We start from the raw sequence: 22,868 nt of genomic DNA on the forward strand, positions 1-22,868 counted from the left end.
TCGGTGCTTCAGAGAGCGGGTGTTGTCCAACAGCTTCCCTGAGTGTAAAAGTATCAGCCTGTTACATCCTAACTCCATTGTGAGAACTGAAGTAAAGTCCTGCCTCTACTAATAGGTGATTATGATGGGAAAAAATGTGCTCAGTAACAATTTTGTCAGGAAAGTGGGTTTGGCAGCAGTCACTAATCAAGAATGCATTTCATCCTGAAAATGGACTAAGTCATTTTATTAAGTTGTTCCCTAAAAGTATGTCTAGGGGAAAAAAACATTGTAACTAATTAAACATTTAAATCGTACACATATATTATATGCATTGACAAAAAGAAGAAAAACAACACTTTTTGTACATGGACAAAAGATCCATTCATCAAATACCAGAGAACAGAACACAAACAAAGATGTTGTTTCTCACTGAGCAAGAAAACTGGTCATTGGTTAAACAGGAAAAACTTGAGAGCCTTCAGAGCATGCTCAGCTCGATGAGACGTCCCGCAAACACTCCCAACGTGCCGATGAGACACACGGCCATGAAGACGCACAGCAGAATATGATCCAACACCATGGCCACAAACTTCCACTCCTCAGCAGCCTGGAAAGAACAGGGACAACATGTCAATACACACAAAGCTGCACTCATACATTAGAGATGTTTTCTGTGTGGGACAATTCATCACATTGTTGGATTCCTCATCTGATTTCATGGTTTCTGCGATGTACTTGACCCCTTCGATGGCGCTGTGGACGTCGGGGTTCTTGGTGATGGGCGACTGGTAGGGAACAGAAGTAGTCTGGTTGCCAGAGATGTCGGAGATGTCCATGTCGGCACCGTAGATGCTTTTATTCTGTTTTTCTTTGCCCGGGCGCTTCATCGTTGAAAAGAACATAATGTTGGGGATAGTTTCAATAAAAACCTGCCAGGAAAAAAAAAAGACAAAGGATAAACACATTTGTCAAGGAGTGTACAGCATCAGAGCATTTGGATCTACGTCAATCTGTTTTTGTACCACTAGATGGCGATGTAATGCAATGGGTAAAAATGGTTAGGACTAGTTTTCCAAGGCTTGGAAATGTGATGGATTCATTTGTTGTTGTTCAGCTCTCCAGTCAAAATGATCAGTCATCAATCTCGCTCCTAGCTGAACTCACCTTGCGGACCCAGTCTGGCATCGTGTGGGTGCTCGGGGAGCGGTGGTGGGTGTTGATGACAATGACAGTGATGATGATGGAGGCGATGACGAAGACCATGGTGAAGAGCATGTACTTCCCAATGAGCGGCACAGCACTGGAGGTGGAGGGGATCAGCTCCACAATGACCAGCAGGAACACAGTCAGAGACAGCAGGACGGAGATGCTGAGAGTCATCTTCTCCCCTGGGAGACACAGCAAAGCATCTCTGTTAACATCATAACCGGATAATGTTTCTTATCAGGGACTCTAAAAATCCTATATATCATTATAATAAATAATCATCACATTATATTCAAAAATGAAACATTTCTTCAGCTGCCCTGGTCACAACTTGATTTTGAGGGTCACAGGGCAAAAAGATTGGAAACTCAGAAATGTATTATATTGTTCAATAAAATGTGACCTTATTGATTCTGGCCTCGCTGTATTGGCTTCCTGTTTGTGTTTGGATCGATTTTAAGATTTTATTGATGTCTGGTAGTTCTCAGAGCCCGACTAGTGACTAAAGGGGATCATGCTTTTTGCTCCCAAATTCTGGAACGACTTACCAGCTGAGATCAGACATGTTACATCTGTTCCTGCTTTTTAATCGCCTCTTAAAACACTCTTAAAAGGTTTTCATCCCTATATGAATTTTATTTGATTGTTTTACTATCTTAAATAAAAAGCTTTCATTGAATGAAGAATTGTATTTTATTGTATTTATCTTTTCTATTTTCTTGTTCCCTTGTTTTATCCTTTAGTGACACACTTTATAACGTTTGCGAAAAATCCAATATATTAAAAGCTTATTCTAATTCTTATTCTTATTCTTATTCTTATTCTTATTCTTATTCTTATTCTTATTCAATAAGACATTCTGTGTGTTTCTTTGCAGTGTCTGAGCTTGAAACGACATTTTGAAGTAATTGTGAAAATGGAGTAGAAAATGTGGAGCAGGCACATCAAATAGTATTCTTAGTTTTCTCAGGGCGCCTCCAACATCCAATCTCATTATTACGCTGCCACATGGGAGAGCTGTTTACACGAGCCTGGTTTATATGAGTATGGTACATACAATATATACTTTCCCCGACATTCAATAAGTCCACCTCTAAAAACACAATAACGGCACTGTGCACCTACACAAGCAAATCATGTTTAAAAAATGAGAGGCTACTTTTTTTTTTTTCACCTGACCAACAGTAGAGGAAGTAAACAGATTCTGACACCATTTCACACAAGTAAAAGGAGAGACATGTTGTTTTTGTTGCTCGGTAAGAGCTGTTATCCCTGAGAGAGTTTCTTTTGGCACAAGCTTCTCCTTCAGCTGTACACCATCCTGTCAGCGGCCATATCAGAAACAGGGATCAAGTGATGTATTATACATTAAAGCAAAGGCCTGCTTCTCAGACATGACAGCACAGAGGGACACTGGGTAATGAGGCAGACCTGCACACTGGGAACACGGCCAGATGTGCACACGAGCGGTGCAGTTCCTGTTGCAGCCAGTGTAAATACAACTGAGACTGACGGGCTCCATTAAAGACGAGGATTTGTAGAACATGTTATCAGTGAGTATCAAGAGCACATGGATAATAAAGAAATGAGCCATCACTGAGGTTTACAGGGGATTGTATGTAGATTATATTACCTTGGTTAGGGCTCGCAGTTTCTCTGTTTTTAGTGTTTGTGCTAAACTAAGCCAACTGTCTGTTAGACGTGGTGTCAATCCTCCTAAAACTCTTGCTTTCATAGAACATCTTCCCTTGAGTTCTTGTAAACAACTGGAGAATGTAAAGCCAAATCAAGCACAGCCTGGTTATATCAGATGTTACATAACCTGTATCTCATGAACTGGAAAATAAAGAAATAAATTGCTGCAGAATGAGTAACTGGCTCGGAGACAATGAGATTTACAAGCAATAGATGCAATTTATGACATCCTGCAAAAATATGAGAAAATGAACTGTGTGTGCATAGGAAGACATAAGCTATGTAAAATCAACAAAGAGAGAGAGAGCTGTGCCTTATATAGTATTGTCTATTCAGGAAGGAGGATGATGGACAGTTTAATCCCATTTGACCCTTTATGGGTATGTTATTATGACTTTCTCCAAGGAGGTTATGCTTTTGTCTGTTTATTTGTATGTTGGTTTGTTTGTAAGCAAAAATACACAAAAAGTGTACAACGAATGACCACTCAACCTGGTGGAAGGATGTGGTACGGGTCAGGGAAGAAGCCATAACATGTTTGTGCAGATCTGGGAGACGTAATGTCATAATCGCACTACCAATCGATAACTTAATTTCCCTGTGAAAGAAAACAAAGTTGAAACAGCAGGTTTGTCAACATACCAGAGTCAGTGGGAAGGTAGAAGACGAGGCCGGTCAGGAAGGAGAAGAGCATGCAGGGGATGATGACGTTGACGATGAAGTACAGAGGGAGCCGCAGCATGAGGAAGTGGTAGGTGATGTCCAGGTAAGGCGTGTCTGGGCAGCAGGCATAGTAGACCCAATGCTTCCAGCTCCGGAAATCCTTCATCACCCACTCTCCACTTTCCATAAAGTTACTCAGGTCTGGGCGATCACTGTCCTGATAAATAGAAACAATAAACAGGGCGAATTAAGGATGATTCTTTAAAGTTCAAGTTGGCTGCTTTCCTCTTTTAAAAAAATAAATAATTTCTACTGTTTATAATCTTGTAACCTGTAGATTTGATTGCACTAATCTCTCTGTAAAATGCTAAAGAGATTATATTTGTTGGTTGTGCCTGGTGATGGTTCCCTTAAGCTGGTTTTGTACTCTGACTTGTGTGTGGGTTCAAAGGGTTGTTTAATAGGGAAATGGAAACTGTTTGTTGTGTGTTTACCTCCCACACTCCCTGATGAAGGATTGTTCCAAATGATTCGCGACATTTGCCCTGAGATATTGTGGCATCATGTTAAACCATTGGTTTTTCACAATACACTATTTTAAGTACTTTTTAGGTAAAAGAATAGTTAGACATAATGAGAAATACACTCATTGTGTCTTTTGCTCGGAAATAGGTGAGAAGATTGATACCACTCAGTTGCTACAGTTGCAAGATGGTTAGCCTAGTTTAGCTTAACAACAGGTAAAAGGTAACCTGCCTCGGTCCAATGGTAAATAAAAGACATGTTTCCCCACAAAACTGGAATTTGTTGTTTTTACATGTTGGTTATTTAAAAAATGCAAAGTGTTTTCTGAAAACGTTCAGGTGGGGGGTGGTGCCTGTGTAGAACATGCAGGAGGCAGGACATGACGTATTTCTTCTGCAGCAGAAACAGCGTGGTCTTGTTTATAGCATCAACACTGACACCAGCGGGAACCAAAAGCTCTCGGATCTCTTTCTCTTTCTATGTTGACATCTTGATCTGAATCCTCTACGTGTAGGCAATGGCCCCTTCTTTCCCATCCTGAGATATTTGTATTCTTTTAGTTATTTTTTTCTTTTTCAGTTTCGGGTCTGTTACTTGTTAGAAACATACCAACACTCACACTGATTCGCTCAATCCGACACTTTGTGCACATTTTACAGCTAAGGCAGGAACAGCTAATAGGCTGCTGTATTTAGCCTCATGAGGGTTTTAGGAGGGTTTAGCCATCTCAGTTGTATATTTTGCCCCCTCTGTTTAATAGACCTGTTTAGGTGACGCCCTATGATGTTGACAGCGATTTGTTAATTAATTCAGAAAAATTGTGCTTTAGTGCCACTTCTTATTTGAGTGCTTTTTTTCCTTTTATTTTGAAACAGTAGCCTTTTTTTGCATTCATTTAGCATTTCAAGGGTATTGGATTGTTAAATCGATGATTAAAATGTTAGGCTCAGCTTCAATCAGTTTAAATGACAGATATGAGAGTGGTGTGAATCCTCTCATCTATATCACCAGAATGATAATATGTGTGTTTCCCAACATGTAGAGCTACTCCCTTTGAGACATGTGTGACGGGAATTACAGGATTGACGACGACCAGGTTTCCATCGTAGGTCCAGGTTCCCAGCTTCATGCTGCAGTTCTGAAGGTCAAAGGGGAAGTGCAGCACGATGATTTCACAGTAGCTCTTGAAGATGGCAGGTGGGTTCCACGTGATCTTCCCGGTGTACTCCAGCAGCACTTTGGTCTCGTGAACGATGGCAAAGTCACCGTCAGCACTGCGGGCACAGAGAGACACAGGCAGCATCATCAACATGGGGGGAGGGCAGTAAGTTAAATGTTAACGTAGGGGGACATATCAGTGCCGGAGGGTGGGCTGCCGCTGCTGTCACACTGCCCAGCCAACCAGCGCTCAGGATGGCACAAGTTGTTGTGGCAGTGGAGCTAGTTGTCAGGGAAAAACAGCAGTGTGTAAGATGCAGCATATGGTGTGGGGAAGGGGGGGGGGGGGGTGCAATACAGAGGCCAGATTTAGCCTGATGAAATCCGAGCTTCCACACGCTCCATGCTGGAGCCTAGGAAAGTGTGATTCAGGAACATTGCTGACAGGTGGGCTGATTGTTTGGATGCTTCTGGTCACGTAAAGCTTACAGTACAAAAACAAAGAGCTACAGGACATGGATCAAATATAGCCCGATGACATACTTGTTGTAGAGGACCAGGTCAGGCCGCCAAATGTCTTTGGAGGGAACTCTGATCTTTTTGATGCCACCGTAATCCTCCGGTTTCCACTGCAAGTTCACATCTTTCCATTGCTGAGAAAACACAAGCAGAGCAATAGATAGTACATCAGTAATCACAATCATTATTATTTTATTAAAGCAAATACGAGCTGAAAACATCATATACACTTAGATACAACAAGTGGGGACATATTCTTTAGAGAAGATTATAATTTAATTTAAAATAGGGTTTATCCTAAATATCATCTGTGACCTTTTCAAAGTCAACGAAGAATGATGCAGCTCATATCTTTTCATCATAATCTTACTAAACGTTACTGATTTAGTTTGAACATCAGTTCAAGCTTGTCTCTTCATACCAAAAGTCTTCATGAGGAGAAATAAAAACATCAGTGGAGCAGATGAGCAGGACGCGTGACTTTGACTTCAGCCTTGATAGATTAGATGGCACCAAAAAAATGTAATGCATTTGAACGCAATAAATCAAAAAGCTCAATATTGTGGTTAGACCTGAGTTTTGCTCTTTATTTTCAATTGTCATGACTCAGTATTTCTTTGTAACGCTTCAAGTCTATGTTGAGCATAACAAAAAATATAAATGTCTAGGCATTGATTAATAGTTAGAAGCATAATCATGCATTTTTGACTTTCTCACCCATTTTCATTAGTACATAATTAAGGCTATCTGTAATATAAATGTGATATAATAATGATGCATAGAAAAAAAGATCATATTAATCGAACCTGTTTCAGTCTCACATTGCTGCTTACGATCTGGTTGACCTCGTCCTGTAGGTGCAGAGGAACGTATTCAGACAGTTGATGTGACAGTGAATCTTAATAATGCATGAGGGTTGATATGAGTGTGACACGAGTCCTCACCACGCTGATGAGCTGGATGAGCTGGAGGCCCACAGTAACAACCACCGGGTCCTTGAAGTGGTTGACAGGACGGACAACCTTATTGTATCCAGTGAAGAGAATCTTAACTAGATTTGTCTCATCAGTGGAGCACCAGGCAGCACCTAAAAGAAACAACACACGACACATACAGGTGTTCAGATATAGTGGCTATTTGTTTTGGCAGCATTTGGATAGTGAAATGGCTTATTTGGGGGGAGAAGGCGTGTGACACTTCAAGGACCCTCCTGAGTGTGTTGGAAAAAAACTTGTGCTGTGCCAAAGTAGAATATTCCTTTAAGAACATGTGATACTTGAGGTGAGTTAAGTTACCATGAGCTGAAAATAGATGTGATAGTGATAGTGTCATACTACAAGTGTATGACGTCTGTGTGTGTGTGTGTGTGTGTGTGTGTGTGTGTGTGTGTGTGTGTGTGTGTGTGTGTGTGTGTGTGTGTGTGTGTGTGTGTGTGTGAACTGCATTCAAGCACATGTTCACAAACATGTATACTGTCGTTAAAATGCACCGTGTGTATATATAACCATGTCTATACACTGTGTTGGGTCTGGAGTCTAAATTTGGCTACACTGCATTCAAACATGTGAAGGCCCCCCAGTAAAGGCGACGTTAATAGAGATATCCTCTCCGCAGCATATTCGTCACAAGCTAGAGCAGGATCCTCTTACAATTTTCAGCTGACCTTGAAACGAAGGTCATTTTACAGCGACATGTTGTCTGAGCGGTTGAATTCTCCAGTCGTTTAACTCGCTCAACTAAGGAATCGCCTGAACATAATTCTGCAGGTGACTTCATCATGTGGAGACCAACAGGCAAAATTGGCTCATTAGTTATGTTTGTTGAATTGGATCAGCTTACAATGACCCGGGAGCAGTTTCATCGATCACAATTAATAAAGAGAAGGGTTAGTATTTTCTTTTCTAACTTTTTCTAACTTAACTTTACTTGAAACACGAGAGCTAATTCAAATCTAAATGCATATGTTTATACAGGTTATCAACACACATTTTAAGTTTTAAAGTTTTTCTGTAAGTTAGGTTCTTACCTGCTAGAATGAGCAGTTGAAAAATGAAAAACCCAGTATTCATCCTTGCCACTAAATCCAAAAGCACGATCCGACTTCAACACGCTGTCCGTTGATCACCTGAGAATTAAAAAAGGTTCGACCCACCTAAAACATTCCTTCAGCACTGGCAACTGACTTAATGTACAACCGCCAGACCCTCCACTGGCAACCTTGATGTTATTGTGTGGCAGCGGATGTGAGTGACTGGCTACGAATGCTTGTCATTTGAGAGGGTCACATACTTTGTCATCTGTTATAAGATCAACATGCCAGAGTAATCCAGCACTGAAATATCCCATCGTGAACTTGACCACTCACTGCTGTCAGTTCGTCTTGTATTAGGAATTAAAGACTTATGCTTCAGATTTGAACGTCCAAATATAATTTTTAGACTCTTTAAAAAGTCTTTCCAATTATATGACATATTTACAGCTGTGGATTTTAAGCCTAAATTAAAAAATAAACCCCTTTCAAGTTCATTTTTTCACCTGGAAATAGTGGTTGACAGAATTATTTCATACCAATGTCTATTTAGTAGCTGTTGGAGCATATCACATGACCTCCATTAATACTAAATGTACAAAGAACATTTATATTGTCTATTACTCAGAATTGAGATTTTCTAATTTCCTACAACCCTTAAGATTTAATGGATAAGTCAAAATGTAACTATATGGTGGCCTACTCCTACAAGATTAAAAAGCAATAAACACATTCATTATTAGTTGTTTGGAAGTTCTACTGGGGAAAAAAGGATTTCTCTCTTGAAGCCGTTTTCATTTCCTGTAACTGTACTGTAAATTAGATGTATGTATGAACAGTATGAATTTGTGTGTACCTGTTTGTTTAAGATATATTCATGTGTATTTGTAAAAGTGTCCATGAAACAAAAATCCCTAAACACTAAAATTAGATTTAAGTCAAGTAGGATGAGATAAATTTAACAAACCTCGATTCCTAGAATTTAAATGAAGATGAATGGCAATTGGATGAGAGAGAAAAGCAGGAAAATGTGTTTATTATATGTTTTTGTTGAATATGTAATATTTTTGTTTGATTATTCGATAAAACATTTTTTGGGGGGAATTGTCTGTATGTTTAAGAATGATAACAATTTACTTTAAGTCCCACATTCAGCATAAATAAGACCCTAATGAAACATTTAATAAATGTTTAAAAGACTATTATATAATTGTGAGCAGCTATAAGGACATTTTAAATTATGTGTGTCCCTATATTGTCAATTATTATCTGTTTATACAGCTTCACAGGCTGCTTGAATATAATTTTATTATATAAGGCTTGTTAAATGTTTATAAAAGGACAAAGTAAAGTGTTACCAGAAAATATATAATGCAGTTATATCTTAAGATGAATATTTTGAAATGACTTTCACACTGCCTCTCACATCCAATTGCCGACCTGAGAATGAATAATAAAATGATGTTAGATAACATCAGATATTCAAACGTTCTTTTGTATCCATGGGGCCAGGTGTTACACCCATGCCCCCCCCTTGGCTCTGTTCTACCCCACCCCGTCAGGCCCGTGACGGGTCAGGCAACTCAATTTCCTCACATCCCCAATCCGCTCAATCAGCCAGTCACTCAACCACAGGCCTCATTCATCTCACTTAGAGAAAAATGACCATTTTGGCAACGTCTGAATTAAGAGAGATTCGTCTCAAACCTCCCACCTCTCGCTCCCTCCCCAGTCACCTGAGTTTACACCATGTAAGCACCTCTAGCAGTCTCTTACTCAAAGCTGTGTGTTTATATCTGCCCTGCAAGTGATTAAATTCTCATTGAATGTGGATGAAAGAGTTGATGTGATATCTGCAGGCGCTGGATTAAAACTGGACAACACACTATGCCTTTATAAAGATTAAGAGGATTAGAGTTTTCACATAAAAGGTTATGATGTGTGTTGAGTTATAAATACCACATGATATAAATCCCAATATAAATACAGAAATGTTGAGTACACTGCGTATTATTCCTTGAATTAGAAAATCCTATATTATATTATCCTATATTCATCATTTTGAACACTTAAACTATATATGAAGAGTCAGTGTTGCTGTATTTAATGTAATGGAAATATGTCTGCTTTTTTTTTTTTTAAATGCACTGTTTACAGTAAATGTTATGCTTGTACGAACGTAAGTCTTATGTGAAATGAAATAACTGTGATTATTTCAAGCTTTTGTTGGCAAGCAAACACAATAAATGTTTCCATTTCTACCACTTCACATGGCTGAGTTGAATATTTTCTTTATATTTCAACAGTACAAAATGTATTCAGCTCAGCTGTTTGCAGAGAGGAAAGCATCACCAGCCAGTCAAGAGAGAAAGGTCACTTAGCTCATGGATCACAGCCTTTCAGATTTACTCTCATTACTGTGAATAAGGCACATCCACCACATCATACATTTTGTGACCATTAATTCACCGAGGTTTTATCACAGATAGAAAGCTCGATAGCTTCATTGGCGCAGTTTACCCCCTTTTCACTCAATACCTGATGTAGATGAATGCATGATATATTTAAAATGGCCGATAATGGAGGGGGAGGCTAAACGGTTGGATGAAAATCCAATTTTGCCACACAATCACCAGAGACAAGTCTGAATTCAGCGAACATTAACTCAGTGTGATGTGGTCACACAGCCCAAGTGATTAAATGTCAAGAAGTGATTGCCACTCAGATGCTTTGTGGGGGAAATTGAAGCACAAAAACCTAAATGCTGGGGGTCGCTCAACGTGAAGCTACAGACAACATGGTATAGAAAAAACTAAATATATCTCTGTCCATGATAATTCTATATAAACACTCATATGTCCAAATTCACTGCTGAGAAAAAAATGGGATTTAATACAAAATGTTGTATATGATAAACATACAATCCAAACTAATCAAATTGAGCTTGAACAGTGTGCAGCAGGGATCATGTAATACGCCACTGATGGCTGTGCGTGGCTGCTTTATGGAAATTGCCTGGAAAGACATAACCTTTGGGTAATTAAACCTAAAATGCATAAATTTGATGTGACATTGTTTGCACATACATCCAGTAATTAACAGTCTCCCCAGTGCTACAGTGCTGCTGCCTCAGGTATTGTGGGTTTGTTTTTAATCACACACTGAATCAGTGTGACTGATGTGTTGTCGGGGGGGCTTGTGTACAATCACATGATGTGTGGCTTTTGGGCACAACCTGTCATTATGAATATGCAGAACTCAAGGACTATCACTCTTATCTGTCACGGCCATTTTGTGGCCATAGAAAAATATGTTGCTCATGTCAATTTTCTAAAACTACAATAGTTATTTTATATGTTTATATATTTCATTTGTATTTAAAGCATAAGGCTAAGGCTGAGTATGTGTTGTGTTTGTCAGCAATTCCCATATAAGGACCAAAACCGACAACATGTCTTTATACTTTACAGCTTCCCTGCACAGCCGATATTACAAAATCCCAAGTTTTCATTTGTGTTGTTGTTTTTGAACCAGCTGGTCAACAACTGAGTATATATGTAGTCCTATTTACATACTTGTAGATTCAACCGCCATTGTTATACTGTATAACAAAAATAACCTCTAGCTTCACTGCACAGACAATATTTGTTGTGAGGTAAATTTAGTATTGGTTTTGGTCTTTCATACGATTTCTCCAAGAATATAAAATATTGCCAGACTCACTTTTATTAAAATAAAAACATATTGAAATAAACTGACTTCATAGGCAGCATTACACCTGCATCACTGCATCATCATATCTGGACAGAGTCTATTTGTACATGACTGTTGTTTACCAAATATGATATATGACATTCAAAAACTAAATTAGATAACAATAATTGCTATTTTCTATATAAACAATAGAATAAATGATCATTTAAAATTTGAAGGCGGTTGCCAGATTGATGGAACACAGATATATATACATATATATGGGGCTTTTTTCCCCTTCAGGAGTTAGTGTCGACCAAAATCAGATTGGACATATTGGACTCACAATTTCCAAGTGGCCAGAAACTTTAAACATGCAGCTTGTTTCTGCTGCAGCCAAGTGGCCATCAAAAATAACGAATGCAGGTTTTCAGTTCAGACGACTCAGCAAGCATTTGATTTTGTCAGAGTAAGGTTTAATAAATTAAAGTGATCATGCACAAGTTGTTTATAAAAAACATTACATTAAAAAAATTAAATTCACAAATAATGCTGTTTATAACAGAAATGTTTCAATCAGGCAAAAGTACCAGTGTGTACTCAGTAACAGGAAAGGCTCATTCAACTAAGCACTGCAGGTTACATAGAAACAGGAGATAAAAAAATACAGCATCATAGAAATTACCCCAGAACATTTTTTTTTTACATCCAGCTATGCAACGTTTCACAGAAATAACTGCGCAGAGGCAGATGGGAATGTGAACTAAAACTTCTACAAAATCAGACAAAAGCAAAATCACAGCGCTACTCGATGTTTAACACATGCTGGGTCACCACTACAATGCAACAAAGACCTCGCACCATGCATGCTGGTCTGTCAGCTTCTGAAAAATCCCCCGACAAAAATGGGGAGACAAAGAGTACGTACAAGTGTCAGGTTCATCATCCACGCCCAGCACAGGGGAGGACAGATGTTGGGTCAGCACTAGTCCATACACATTAAAAAAAGGTATCAATAGATGTAAAACCATAGACTGTATTTAAAGATGGATGATGTGTCTCCACTTCGCCGCCATTATCCAGAAGTGAAGCCAAAATGTCCCGGATACAAACGCTGCCATCTTGTGCATTTTGAGCCAGAGTCTGCAGGGTGGTAATCGTGAGTCAGTCTCAGCTGTCAATCAATACATTTAAGCTCCAAATAAATTTAGTTAATCCATGTCCCATCCACTAACATGGATGAGGCGGGATATATGACCAACACTGCAGCCAGCCATCAGGTGGCGACCGAGGCGCTTTGGCTTCACTTTTGGGAAGCCATCTTGTCCTCCATCTTAATATACAGTCTATGTGTAATACAAACAGTAATCAAGTCTTTATACACAAAAGAATGATTAGAGGGCTGTTGTATAAAAGTCCTGATCTGTGTTCAGAAGAGCACGTCTTCGTTTTTAATGAGCGTCTCCACCACCTGTCTCTGGTAGCGGATGTCGTTGAGCGCTGTGATGGCGTCCAGGTCCGCTGCGCTCATGAGGGTGGGAGCGAAAACAATGGCGAGGTTCTCTGCGTTCATCAGGTTGAATTTCTCATTCTGCGTCACCCTGCAAATATGAATACGAGTTAGAAACTTACACCAATTCTGGAAAGGAGTTCTAAGGACTGTATGAATATTAATTGTTGAGGTCATTTTGGAACATTATTGAAGGAGGTTGTAATACTATGTTGTAATACTCAACCAAATTCCATGAAATTTTGTGGGGGGGTGAGGCATGACCCAAGAAGCAACATTACATTTTGGGGCAGATTTAGATGTGGGGAAGGATCCAGGAATGCTTTCACCAATTTCCCAGTGAATAATGCATGAATATATAAAACAATAGGTATATAAAGGGGACTGGTATCTATCTATAAGTGTGCAATTTGGTGCGTTTTGATTGGTCTATTGGGCCTTGGCAGTATGTGCTCTTCTGAGTGCTATTCTAACTTTACCGTTGATCTACTTTCTGTTTAGATGTAGAATATAATGAAGGTGCTGTAGAATAGTGATAAATGACAAAAACTAAAAACCAACCACATTTTCTTAAACCCCTCCCTCTTATCATTTTCACACAGTCCCTAAGCTCACCTTTTTAAATGTGCCATGAGGTACTTGAGAGTTTCGCTGTGCGATGGCGGCAGCAGAGCCAGAGCCTCGCGGAAAGCCTCCAGCTTCTTTTCTGGGTCTGTGAGCTCTGGGAAACCGAAAAGAGAAAGCTGTTAGAGAGAGAGGCAGGAATACACTCTCCGACCTCAGAGGACGCAATCAGAAATCAATGCAGTTATCTCCTGTGGGTGTAATAAAAGCCATTAGTCACTGAGTGGAAGTCTGAAGAAGCCAAGCTGCTTGATAGAGTTTATGCAAATTAGCCCTCTGCTCTGGAGTCTCTGGTTGTACTCACTTTAGCCGTTTTCAGACATGAACACCGGAATTTTTTTTATTGCATTTCACATATGAAGAAAGCAGCAAGAAATTGTTCTGGTCGGACGTGAAGGAGGCAGGACGTGACTTATATATGCTTATGTGGAAATAATGTATTTTTGTTTACATCACATCGACGTTGGAATCGTCCCTCATCACCAAACGCTCTCAAATCTCACTGTCTTTCCAAGTTGTCATCTTCGTCAGTGTCTTCTGCGTGTATGGTACCTCTGTTTGGTGTCTGTCGCATGTTAGAAACATCGTCAACGCGCCCATTCACTAGCGGTGAATGCTCCTGACAATATCCTGCTTTATTCTCACATGGGCTCACTCAGACATTTTACTTGGGGGCTGACAGGTAAAGTCATGCAAAACGTCTGGAGTAACTGACTCTGATGTTTGCGTTCTCACATACAGCCCCTCCAGATCATTTCAGGAGCGTATCCAGAATTCAGCTTTTTGTCACCACATCGAGGTAAGGGCATAAAGTTGAATAGCGACTGCCTGCCATCTTTAGCTGCATCAAAGACTAACACACTAACAACAGAAAAGGTGCGTTTCTGGCTAATTTGCCAGGTTGGGACTCACTGGCAGCCTCGATGAACCTGGGGTAGGCGTCGTACGAGACGACGGGAACGGGCAAATCCCTCAGGTACAGTTTGAGTGCACCCGTGATGATATTGATGTCTTCATAGGCGTTCACTGAGATGTCTGTCTTCTCGCCATCTGTGAGGATGTGAGAGGGAGTAGGGAAGATGAGGAGAAAAAAATTGTCACACTTAAAGTGGCTCACATCAGCACTTTCACATCACAGTGTGAATTGAGGAATGTGAAAATATATCTACTCTCACTCTGTATTTTGTATTTTTTGCAGAGTAGCTGCTATCATCCGCCTGGCCTGTTTTATTCTGACTTCCCCTCGGTTATGCATGCTTTCCGGAGCAGGCCATGGCCTACTTGTGCTGGCAGACTGAACATCACAGTGCTGTGAGCTGGAATGACATTCTGTCATGGATGATATCCCACATGCGGATCTGGCTAAGAGTTTATCCCACTGCTGCAGGATTTTCTTACAGTTAAAATTCATATTGCATTTGGCCGAGACAGGCTCGTTCTCACTTAGACTACTACTGAATCCCAACCCACCCGAGGAGTCTTTTTTTCACAGCTGCGTTTGAGGGAGTGAGAGTACGTCCAGGGTTTGTATCTCCTCAAGTCACCTCTGCCTGCCACTGAAACCCTGCGTGAGAGTGTCATGTCAGGATTGGATCTGCTCTCCCAGATGGACACTAATCCTTCACTAATGTGTCACTTTTTCATTAATCTGAAATGTTCTGTGTCCGTTAACATATCCACGCACGCAACGTCAATCGTCGGGTTGTTGTTGTGAGCTGACAGAAATCTATAACACAAGGGAGACGTACCTTTGTCGAATGCCATCTTGACTTCCTCCACTGAATCGCTAAATCCAGATATCCTGTAGAGGCCTTCAGACTTCAGCCCTTGAGGAACAAACAAGAAATAAACAACCTTTCAGACATCGTCAGGGCTGTCAACGGGTAATGTAGAAAAATTCACCTGCACACATCGCCTTGGGTCATTTAGGGAAATGCCATTAAACGCTCTTAAATATGCATAAGAAATTAAGGATAAAATGTCCACAATGTCACACAAAGGAACATCATGGGCAGATGCAAATAGTTTTCTGCATCACTGGGCAAAATAATAAAGACATAAATCAAACTTAGCCACAGATGTACATATATTAGAGGGGAGACAATGAGGGAGCGATGAGTTTCCTACATAGCTGAATGATTTAAATGAAATACAATCAACAAAGGCAGCAGGAAACGGACTAATGTATTCCTCATTACAGGTTCACAATTACCAGCAAACTCATCAGTCCTCCCAGTCAACCCCCCCGACGACCCCCACCAAAAAACATTTAGTCAGTTATAATAAAATATGGCTTTTAACACTTCCACCTGCCCAGTAAATATTTTGTATCTTTTACTGTAACTTAAACGAAACCAGTTTTATAACAAGCATAATAAATACAGTGATAAAGATTTTTAAAACTTATTTTCATATACATTTTGAAGGGATTGGAAAAAATATATGTTGAAGTGATTAAATACAAAACTATTACATTTTCTAAAAATACACAATTGTATAATAACTTTATTTAAGTTTAAAATCGGCTTGTTCAAAAAGGACCGGTTAAGTTCAGACACCAAGGTTGAGATAAACATTTTAAACTTGAACATTCAGAAAACTATGTATAAACAGTCAGGCCTCTGTCTGTCTGAGGTCACAGGGTTCCGTTCTGTCAGTCACATGATCTCCAAAAAAGGAGTTTAGTAGAGAGAAAATATCAATTTGTGAAAAATAGCAACATTTCTTTGAAATGCTAGAAATAATAGCCAGTAAGAGACAATAGAAGTAAATTATTTAAATGCTTTAAATTCATTGACATTTTACTCTCAACATAAAGTATTAGTGTGATTAAATTTCCCCATCACTGTGAGTATTCAGTTCCCTATAAGATTATTATTGTTCTTTGCTTCTATAATTCCTCCTCATCAGTTGCAGCATTTCAACTAAAACCCCTCAGTGAAAAGCCATTTAGCACATTACAGTAAATCAGAGTGTAGTTTTAAAGCTGTTAGGGCTTGAAATTAATTATATTACTATTTTAACTTAACTGCATTTATCAAAGTTTCAAACTGTATTTGAAACAAACATCAAACAGACACACACACACACACACACACACACACACACACACACACACACACACACACACACACACACACACACACACACACACACACACACACACAAGTGTCCTGAACAAACCTCTGGACTCGATCTCTCGTATGCACATGTCCACCACCATGGGCCGCGCTGTGTTATAAGCCTTGACCAGGGTGGTGAGGTCACAGCTGTAGACTTTACGGATGTGTCTCAGGTCGGGCTTGCAGTCATCGGGGACCAGAGAGGAGCATTGTTTGTGGACGTTCAAACCACAATCTACAAAGAGAGACAGATGCAGCAGATTGAGTTCATGACTGTCTGCGGGTGAAAATTTGTCAACCAGAAAATAGAGTCAACAGAATGATTTTGTTGGGTTTAGTCATTAAATCTCACGGCTGCAGACTATTATGTAAATTCTAATTCAATATCAGGTTCATTTGGACTTGGTTGGGTGCTTTCGTGTGTGTGTTTTGGCTTGAAGAACAGAGTTAATTCCCCTGATCAATACTTGGCGCTTGAATGTCACGAGACCACTGGAGAGAGCTTTCTCTCCACCATGCGTGTGACCTTGGAGTCACCTTGAGCACTGGATAGATCCAAAGTCACCTCGAGAGGGCTATTTACTAATCACAGATATCAAAAATAGTCCAAAAGGATCATAATTAACCAGATGACAAGACAGTAATCTTGTTATTTATTTTCCTACTTTGAATAGCAGGCGAAAGAATTTAACAATTACGAGATAACCCAGTGAGGAAATTCAGTTTTCAACAATTTTTCACAACTATTAGAAATGTAAGTTATATATATTAAATTCTTTAAGTAGCGCTTTAGTCTTGATGTCATGTGTAAGTGTCCCACACTGTGTTTTGTCTTTAGACACAGTGGACAGGGCCCGAGGCTCCGCTGTACCAGGGCAGGATTCACCTTGTGGGGAACAGAGAAGCCTGTGGAGAGCAGATGCACGGGGAAGACTGCAGCTCTGCTTTGTAACAGAGATGCATGCAGGGAATTAGAGGAACAGTGGAAACGCTGTGGCCTGGAGGAGGGACAGTGAGCACCGCTGCGCACGCTCTATTCTTCTCCAGATCCAAGCTCACTCACAATGGCAGTGGAAGCAGCAATAGAGGCGCTGCGGGCTACACTAGACCTAGTTTCCCAGACTAAAATGGGGCAGCTCTTCAAGCTCTTAGATCTTTTGAGCTCTCTCCAAATTCTGAACCGTTTTTTTTTTTGTTGAACAAATGCCATGTGCGGTTTGATTCCAAAACCGTTAACAAAAACACATTTTGACCTCTTATAAGAAGTGATACTTTTCGACATTGAATAAAAATCGCCAAGAATCCATTGCCTGTGCAGGACCTCAGACAATATCTAGATTAATATGGGTCCCAGGAGAAATTCAGGCGGCCTGCATTTATATTCACTGATGCAGAAATCTAATTACCTTAAGAGATGATTCTCTTAAGGATACGAGACAGGCAGTATAATAGAGGAGATCCTATCAGCACGCAGAAGTCTGCTGAGCTCCTGGCGTCCATGTGAGCTCACCGAAGGCCCTGTGGGTCCCAGGTGGGGCGGGTGAGGGTGAGACAGGGGCCCAAGGGACACCAGGAGACAGGGGGATGCTGCTTCACTGCACCATCAGCTGTGTCTGTGTTGCTATGGGGTTATGGGCGGCAGCTCTGTTTCGTGGAGGTGATGAGAAGAGGTTTAATGGTGGCTGGCTGCTAATCAACACATTATCGCTGTGTCTGAGTTACCAGTTGAAACCGGTCTCTCTCTGACAGGACCTGAAGACAAAGCACCACTCGTATTTTTGTTGGATGTTTTGTTTTTGGTTCCTTTTTCCTCCAAATATTTAAGTTAAATAGGGGTTGAGCTGCGTGACCCAGCTCTTTAGTTGAAGCCGCTGTGTTCTAATGTGTGTGGAAACGGAGCTCTTTCCCCATGCTCCGAGCTCTGCTCCTCATTAAAGAGACATGCCAGCTTTGTTTTCCTTCATGGGCATGATGGGACGAGGCTGGGGGGTGGACTCTGAGGAGGAAATGTGGCACAACAAGCTCAAGCAGAGGCTGGCTCTTTGGCACTCGGCCCAAAAAACAGTTCTCACATTCAAAAAGAAGAAAGGGGGCGGCGGAAAAGGACTTTTTTTGGTATGCAAATTTGATCATCATGTGAGTCCTCACTGGCCTAGATTCTGGGAGCTGTGGTCGAGTCTGAAGGAATGGTGGTCTGCCAGTGGAGGAAGCTGGGCTCCAAACATACGGGGCCCTTTATTTTGATTGTTGTCAGCTTTCAAAACCCAGACGTTAATAATTGATATCAGCGCTCCCTCAGATTTGTGTGACACACTTTGTTTCATCAATAAAACATCAAACACACATCAGACTGCATCATCGCTCTATTCTGGGAAGGGAGAGGAATTCTAACGATGGATACGACGAAATGAAAATCTCTGGTTGACACGAAAAGAGACTAATATAACAGGACCATTTCATTTTAGCCCCAGTACTGGATACGAGTATATTTAATCCATCACCCAATGTAAAGAAATATTTGTAAAGGCTAAAAATTATTTTTGAGTGTAGTTGTATTTTAATTTTTTTATGCAATAAGGGGCTCATTGTTTGTGGAGCTCGTTTGCCATTTGTTCCTCAAATTAAAGAGACTGGAGCTTAAAAACTGTCTTTATATGCAAAGAGATTGTAATTAGCCGTATGTTGTGTGTGTGTGTGTTCATACTGCAGCAGATGTTTATCTGTAAAATGTATACAGCTTGTTATTGTCTGACGGATGCGAGAACTCGTTGCGAAAAAGAATAATGAACAATCCTATATAATCAGTCACCATCGCTCAAAACCCATTCTTCTGCGTGTTTGATCTACACCATTCACAAACCCCATGAAGAAAAAAGTGGGTCAAAAATAACACTCAGCCTAAACGTATCGGTTGCATCACAGCTATAGAGCCACCACGTCCCTCAGTCTATTATACAACCCATAATCCACAAAACACTGTTGGGATTTCGGATTAAAATGGAATAATCCAGCACCAGATGCACTAAAAACCAAGTAACCTATATACAGTCTAATGCTCACTTTGTACATGAGTGTAGGGAGGGAGTGTTGTGACGTGATCGAGCAGTTTACATAAGACATGTGTTAACGTATAGAACATCACGTACCGGCACATTTGACCCCCTGGGCCATCAGTCCCCACATGAAGCTGGCACAGTGCTCGCACCAGTGAGGCCCTCGGAAGGTGTGGACCTACAAAGGAGAGGAGGACAGTGACAGACGTTAGTGATGAAGAGCGGCGTCAAAGCAGCGGGTAGTTTACTCGACAGACACCTCATCCTCCTCCTCCTCCTCCTCCTCCTCACAACAGGCCCGAAGACCTGAAGGTGCTGCCATCTTAAATGAGGCGGAGGAAGAGGATTGTTGTTCTCACAGACCCTCAAACTGACAACACTGAGGCGGGTGACACCGAGCAGGAGGAGGCCAGGCCATTATGGCACAGTAGGGTTTTGACACTTGGTGGAAGTTGTCAGGGAAATTTTGCAATAGAGACAATAAGAGGAGCCGGGATGCTCGTGCAGAGCTGGGAGCCACCGCTCTCCACCAGGTAACAACAGCTCAGCCAATCAGGGAGGCCTGTGGGAGCGAGAGCGAGCCACAGCTCCCCCAGTTCTTCTGCACGAAGTCAATAACAGATACAGGCAGAGGAGACGTTTAGTATAGAACTGCTCTTTCTGTCGTCCACAACCTTGTACATGTGACCACTGTGTCAGGAAAAGTAATGATCAGTAATGAAAAGTAGTGATTTTCATGTTTACAGAATATAAACATATAAATCACATGTTTCATATCTCGTCAATTTGTTCTTTTTTCAATTTCATATGATCATATAATTATTCTTTATTCTGCTTTTGACCCATCGTGTCACGCATTTTTATAGGTAATAAAAATGTCTAAGTGTAGCTGGTTAGTGGATTCACTTAGAGTAATTAATATAAGAGGTTGGGATATAAAATGTAGGAGTCAAACTGAAGTGTCGCTTTATAGTGTTGAATAAAAGCCATTTCTGCATAATCCAATTTAATAATTCAAACAACACACTACATATTTATGTCTCATGCTTTACCATATAGAGGATGGTAGAGCTCAGTATGTTTATCAATGTGTTTGACATGGAGCTCACTTTGGAAAGTTTTGAAGTTAAACGATCATCCATTCTATGTTTTCTTATAGTCTTATTCTACATTTATTATAATCTCACACACATGTAACACCCCTCCTCGGTTGTGGGAGCTTTAAAACACAGGAACTGTTGAAAAGAGCAACATTCAGCACTGTGAGGGAACAAAGCAGCAGAGAGAAACCAGTGAGCATCAGCAGTTTGAAAGCCTTGAAGGTAATATTTCACCCCCTGCTCTCCATCCCATTAACCAGCCAAACCAGGAGAGTCAGCGTGAGCCAAACAGGGATACACTCCTCCACTGTCTCCCCTCTCGCTCGGCCTAATCTGTCCATCTGCTGCTCAAAACTAACAGCAGTGGTCCACGGACCGCCCGACAGATTTTCTTTTGATGAAGGCTCACTGGACAGACCCAAACAGCTCTGTTTTTCAATCTCTCTTCCGCTCAGTAACACTCTCCCCCCCCTCTGGTTCCATCTACCTCAAGGGAAGCCTGAGCAGCAGCCCTCAGGCCCCACATGACGAAATTAAATGAAATATTTCTTGGAGATGCAACAGCTGACAAGAGTTCTTTGAGCGGATTCGGCCTCACCTTGAAGTTGTGGACTTTCTCCGATTTGGGCGACCGGTCGCTCTCCCTCAGTGTCGCTCTGCGCACCAGTGAGGTGAGCTGTGAATAGGCGAATAGTTTAAGTGGCTGCCAGAAAGCGGCTGGAGGTTTCTGTGGCCCCATCCTCATCCCCAGAGCAGCAGCCAGAATATCCTCCTGATTGGCCTCTCGCTTGGCCTTTTGCACCAGGGACTTCTCTTCCTTGTGAACCTCGTAGGACTCTCTGGATGGCATTCTGCTCCTGCTGCTGCTGTTGTTTTCCCCCAACCAGATGATGGAACAAACCCAGTAGAAAAGTAGGAAAGATGAAGCTCCTTGATCCTCAGAGCAAGTCTGTATCAAACGATATTACTTGCATTGTCCCAGTTAAACAGAGACATCACAGACAGCAATCTGGAGTCCAAAAAAGAAAAAGTAAAGCAGTGGTCCTTATTAAATCCTCTCGCAGCAGTGACAGTGGATCAAGTGGAGCCCTGTGTAGTAGGAGTGCCAGGTTTTATACAAAAGAGGTGCAGCCCTGGGTGCTCATGTGCTTCTCTGGGAATGTGTGTATGCAGATGAGCTGAGTGGCCGCGCTAATCCTCTCCTCCCTGTGCAGAGCTGATATTCTCCCTGGAACAGAGACGGCACAGTGTTGTGTACGGATGCTGCTGCCGGGGCAATCAGAGCGAGGGGGAGGAGCGCAGGGGCGGACCCTGTAGCAGTCACAGCAGATTAAACGCATCCCACCAGCCAATAGCAGCATGGATGCACTGGCTGTATGGTATCCACTATGCACCCCGCCCCCCACACGACCATCTCTATCAGATATCCAAGCCAGGGAGAGGGGGTGGGGGGGTGGGGGCGCTGCATGGTTAGGATGAACTGAGAGTGGGATGATAATGAGCAATGAATGAGTCATGCATCAGGAGTGGGCTGCAGCCGGCAGGAACTTGCGACAGCATTGGGCCGTTGGAGAAAAGAGAGGGGAGCTATTTTCAAAATCATGTTGCCACAGAAACTGGTCGTGGCCGGGACCACAAAAGAGCAAGAAAGCCAAAGCACATAGCACCCATGGGAAAACGTGAGGTCATCCATATTAACCCACCTTTTCATACAGAGCGGTGCTCCAGCTTCCATTCAGATCAAATATATTATTTGATTTTCAGCATTAATCTGGATGAAAAAGAAAGAAAAAGTCATGAAATAACAAATAAAGAGAAACATAAAGGAACGCCTTAATAAAATGGAATATTGCATTTTAATCAAACCTTCCATGATTAAACAGTTTTATGCATTTATTCAACAACGAGAGTTTGAAATCACAGCGCTCCGCTTGAGAGGATGCATGTATATCTTTTATCCCTTAAAGGATTTTTCCTCCGTGTTTTTTC

At 41.2% G+C, this 22,868-nt stretch overlaps 2 protein-coding genes across 2 annotated transcripts; both read right to left on the reverse strand.

Moving 5' to 3' along the window:
- Positions 1-345: 345 nt before the first annotated feature.
- On the reverse strand, positions 346-8,097 carry LOC117754790 (acetylcholine receptor subunit alpha-like). The gene is made up of 9 exons (XM_034574036.1): positions 7,775-8,097; positions 6,693-6,835; positions 6,555-6,599; positions 5,773-5,882; positions 5,150-5,345; positions 3,526-3,763; positions 1,147-1,370; positions 675-911; positions 346-589 (listed from the first exon to the last, which is right to left on the reverse strand). The coding sequence occupies exons 1-9, from the start codon at positions 7,815-7,817 to the stop codon at positions 461-463; spliced, it is 1,365 nt and encodes a 454-aa protein (XP_034429927.1). The 5' UTR covers positions 7,818-8,097; the 3' UTR covers positions 346-460.
- Positions 8,098-11,929: 3,832 nt separating this feature from the next.
- Positions 11,930-22,149, reverse strand: chn1 (chimerin 1). Its single transcript, XM_034573561.1, has 7 exons — positions 21,478-22,149; positions 19,873-19,957; positions 16,788-16,961; positions 15,353-15,430; positions 14,517-14,654; positions 13,596-13,701; positions 11,930-13,071 (listed from the first exon to the last, which is right to left on the reverse strand). The coding sequence occupies exons 1-7, from the start codon at positions 21,727-21,729 to the stop codon at positions 12,900-12,902; spliced, it is 1,005 nt and encodes a 334-aa protein (XP_034429452.1). The 5' UTR covers positions 21,730-22,149; the 3' UTR covers positions 11,930-12,899.
- Between the last annotated feature and the right edge of the window lie 719 nt (positions 22,150-22,868).

The sequence above is a fragment of the Hippoglossus hippoglossus genome, chromosome 21 (genome assembly GCF_009819705.1).
Source record: "Hippoglossus hippoglossus isolate fHipHip1 chromosome 21, fHipHip1.pri, whole genome shotgun sequence".
NCBI classification, from domain to species: Eukaryota; Metazoa; Chordata; class Actinopteri; order Pleuronectiformes; family Pleuronectidae; genus Hippoglossus; species Hippoglossus hippoglossus.

What these genes read in the sequence shown, in the direction of transcription:
- LOC117754790 (XM_034574036.1), bottom strand. Translation starts at nt 7,817, where the DNA reads ATGAATACTGGGTTTTTCATTTTTCAACTGCTCATTCTAGCAG. An exon ending in TCAACTGCTCATTCTAGCAG is followed by an intron (nt 6,836 to 7,774) that starts GTAAGAACCTAA and finishes TGTTTCTTTTAG; the next exon opens with GTGCTGCCTGGTGCTCCACT. An exon ending in GACCTGGTCCTCTACAACAA is followed by an intron (nt 5,346 to 5,772) that starts GTATGTCATCGG and finishes CTGTGCCCGCAG; the next exon opens with TGCTGACGGTGACTTTGCCA.
- chn1 (XM_034573561.1), bottom strand. Translation starts at nt 21,729, where the DNA reads ATGCCATCCAGAGAGTCCTACGAGGTTCACAAGGAAGAGAAGTCCCTG. An exon ending in CAGGTTCATCGAGGCTGCCA is followed by an intron (nt 13,702 to 14,516) that starts GTGAGTCCCAAC and finishes TCGGTTTCCCAG; the next exon opens with AGCTCACAGACCCAGAAAAG. An exon ending in CTCATGGCACATTTAAAAAG is followed by an intron (nt 13,072 to 13,595) that starts GTGAGCTTAGGG and finishes TCATATTTGCAG; the next exon opens with GGTGACGCAGAATGAGAAAT.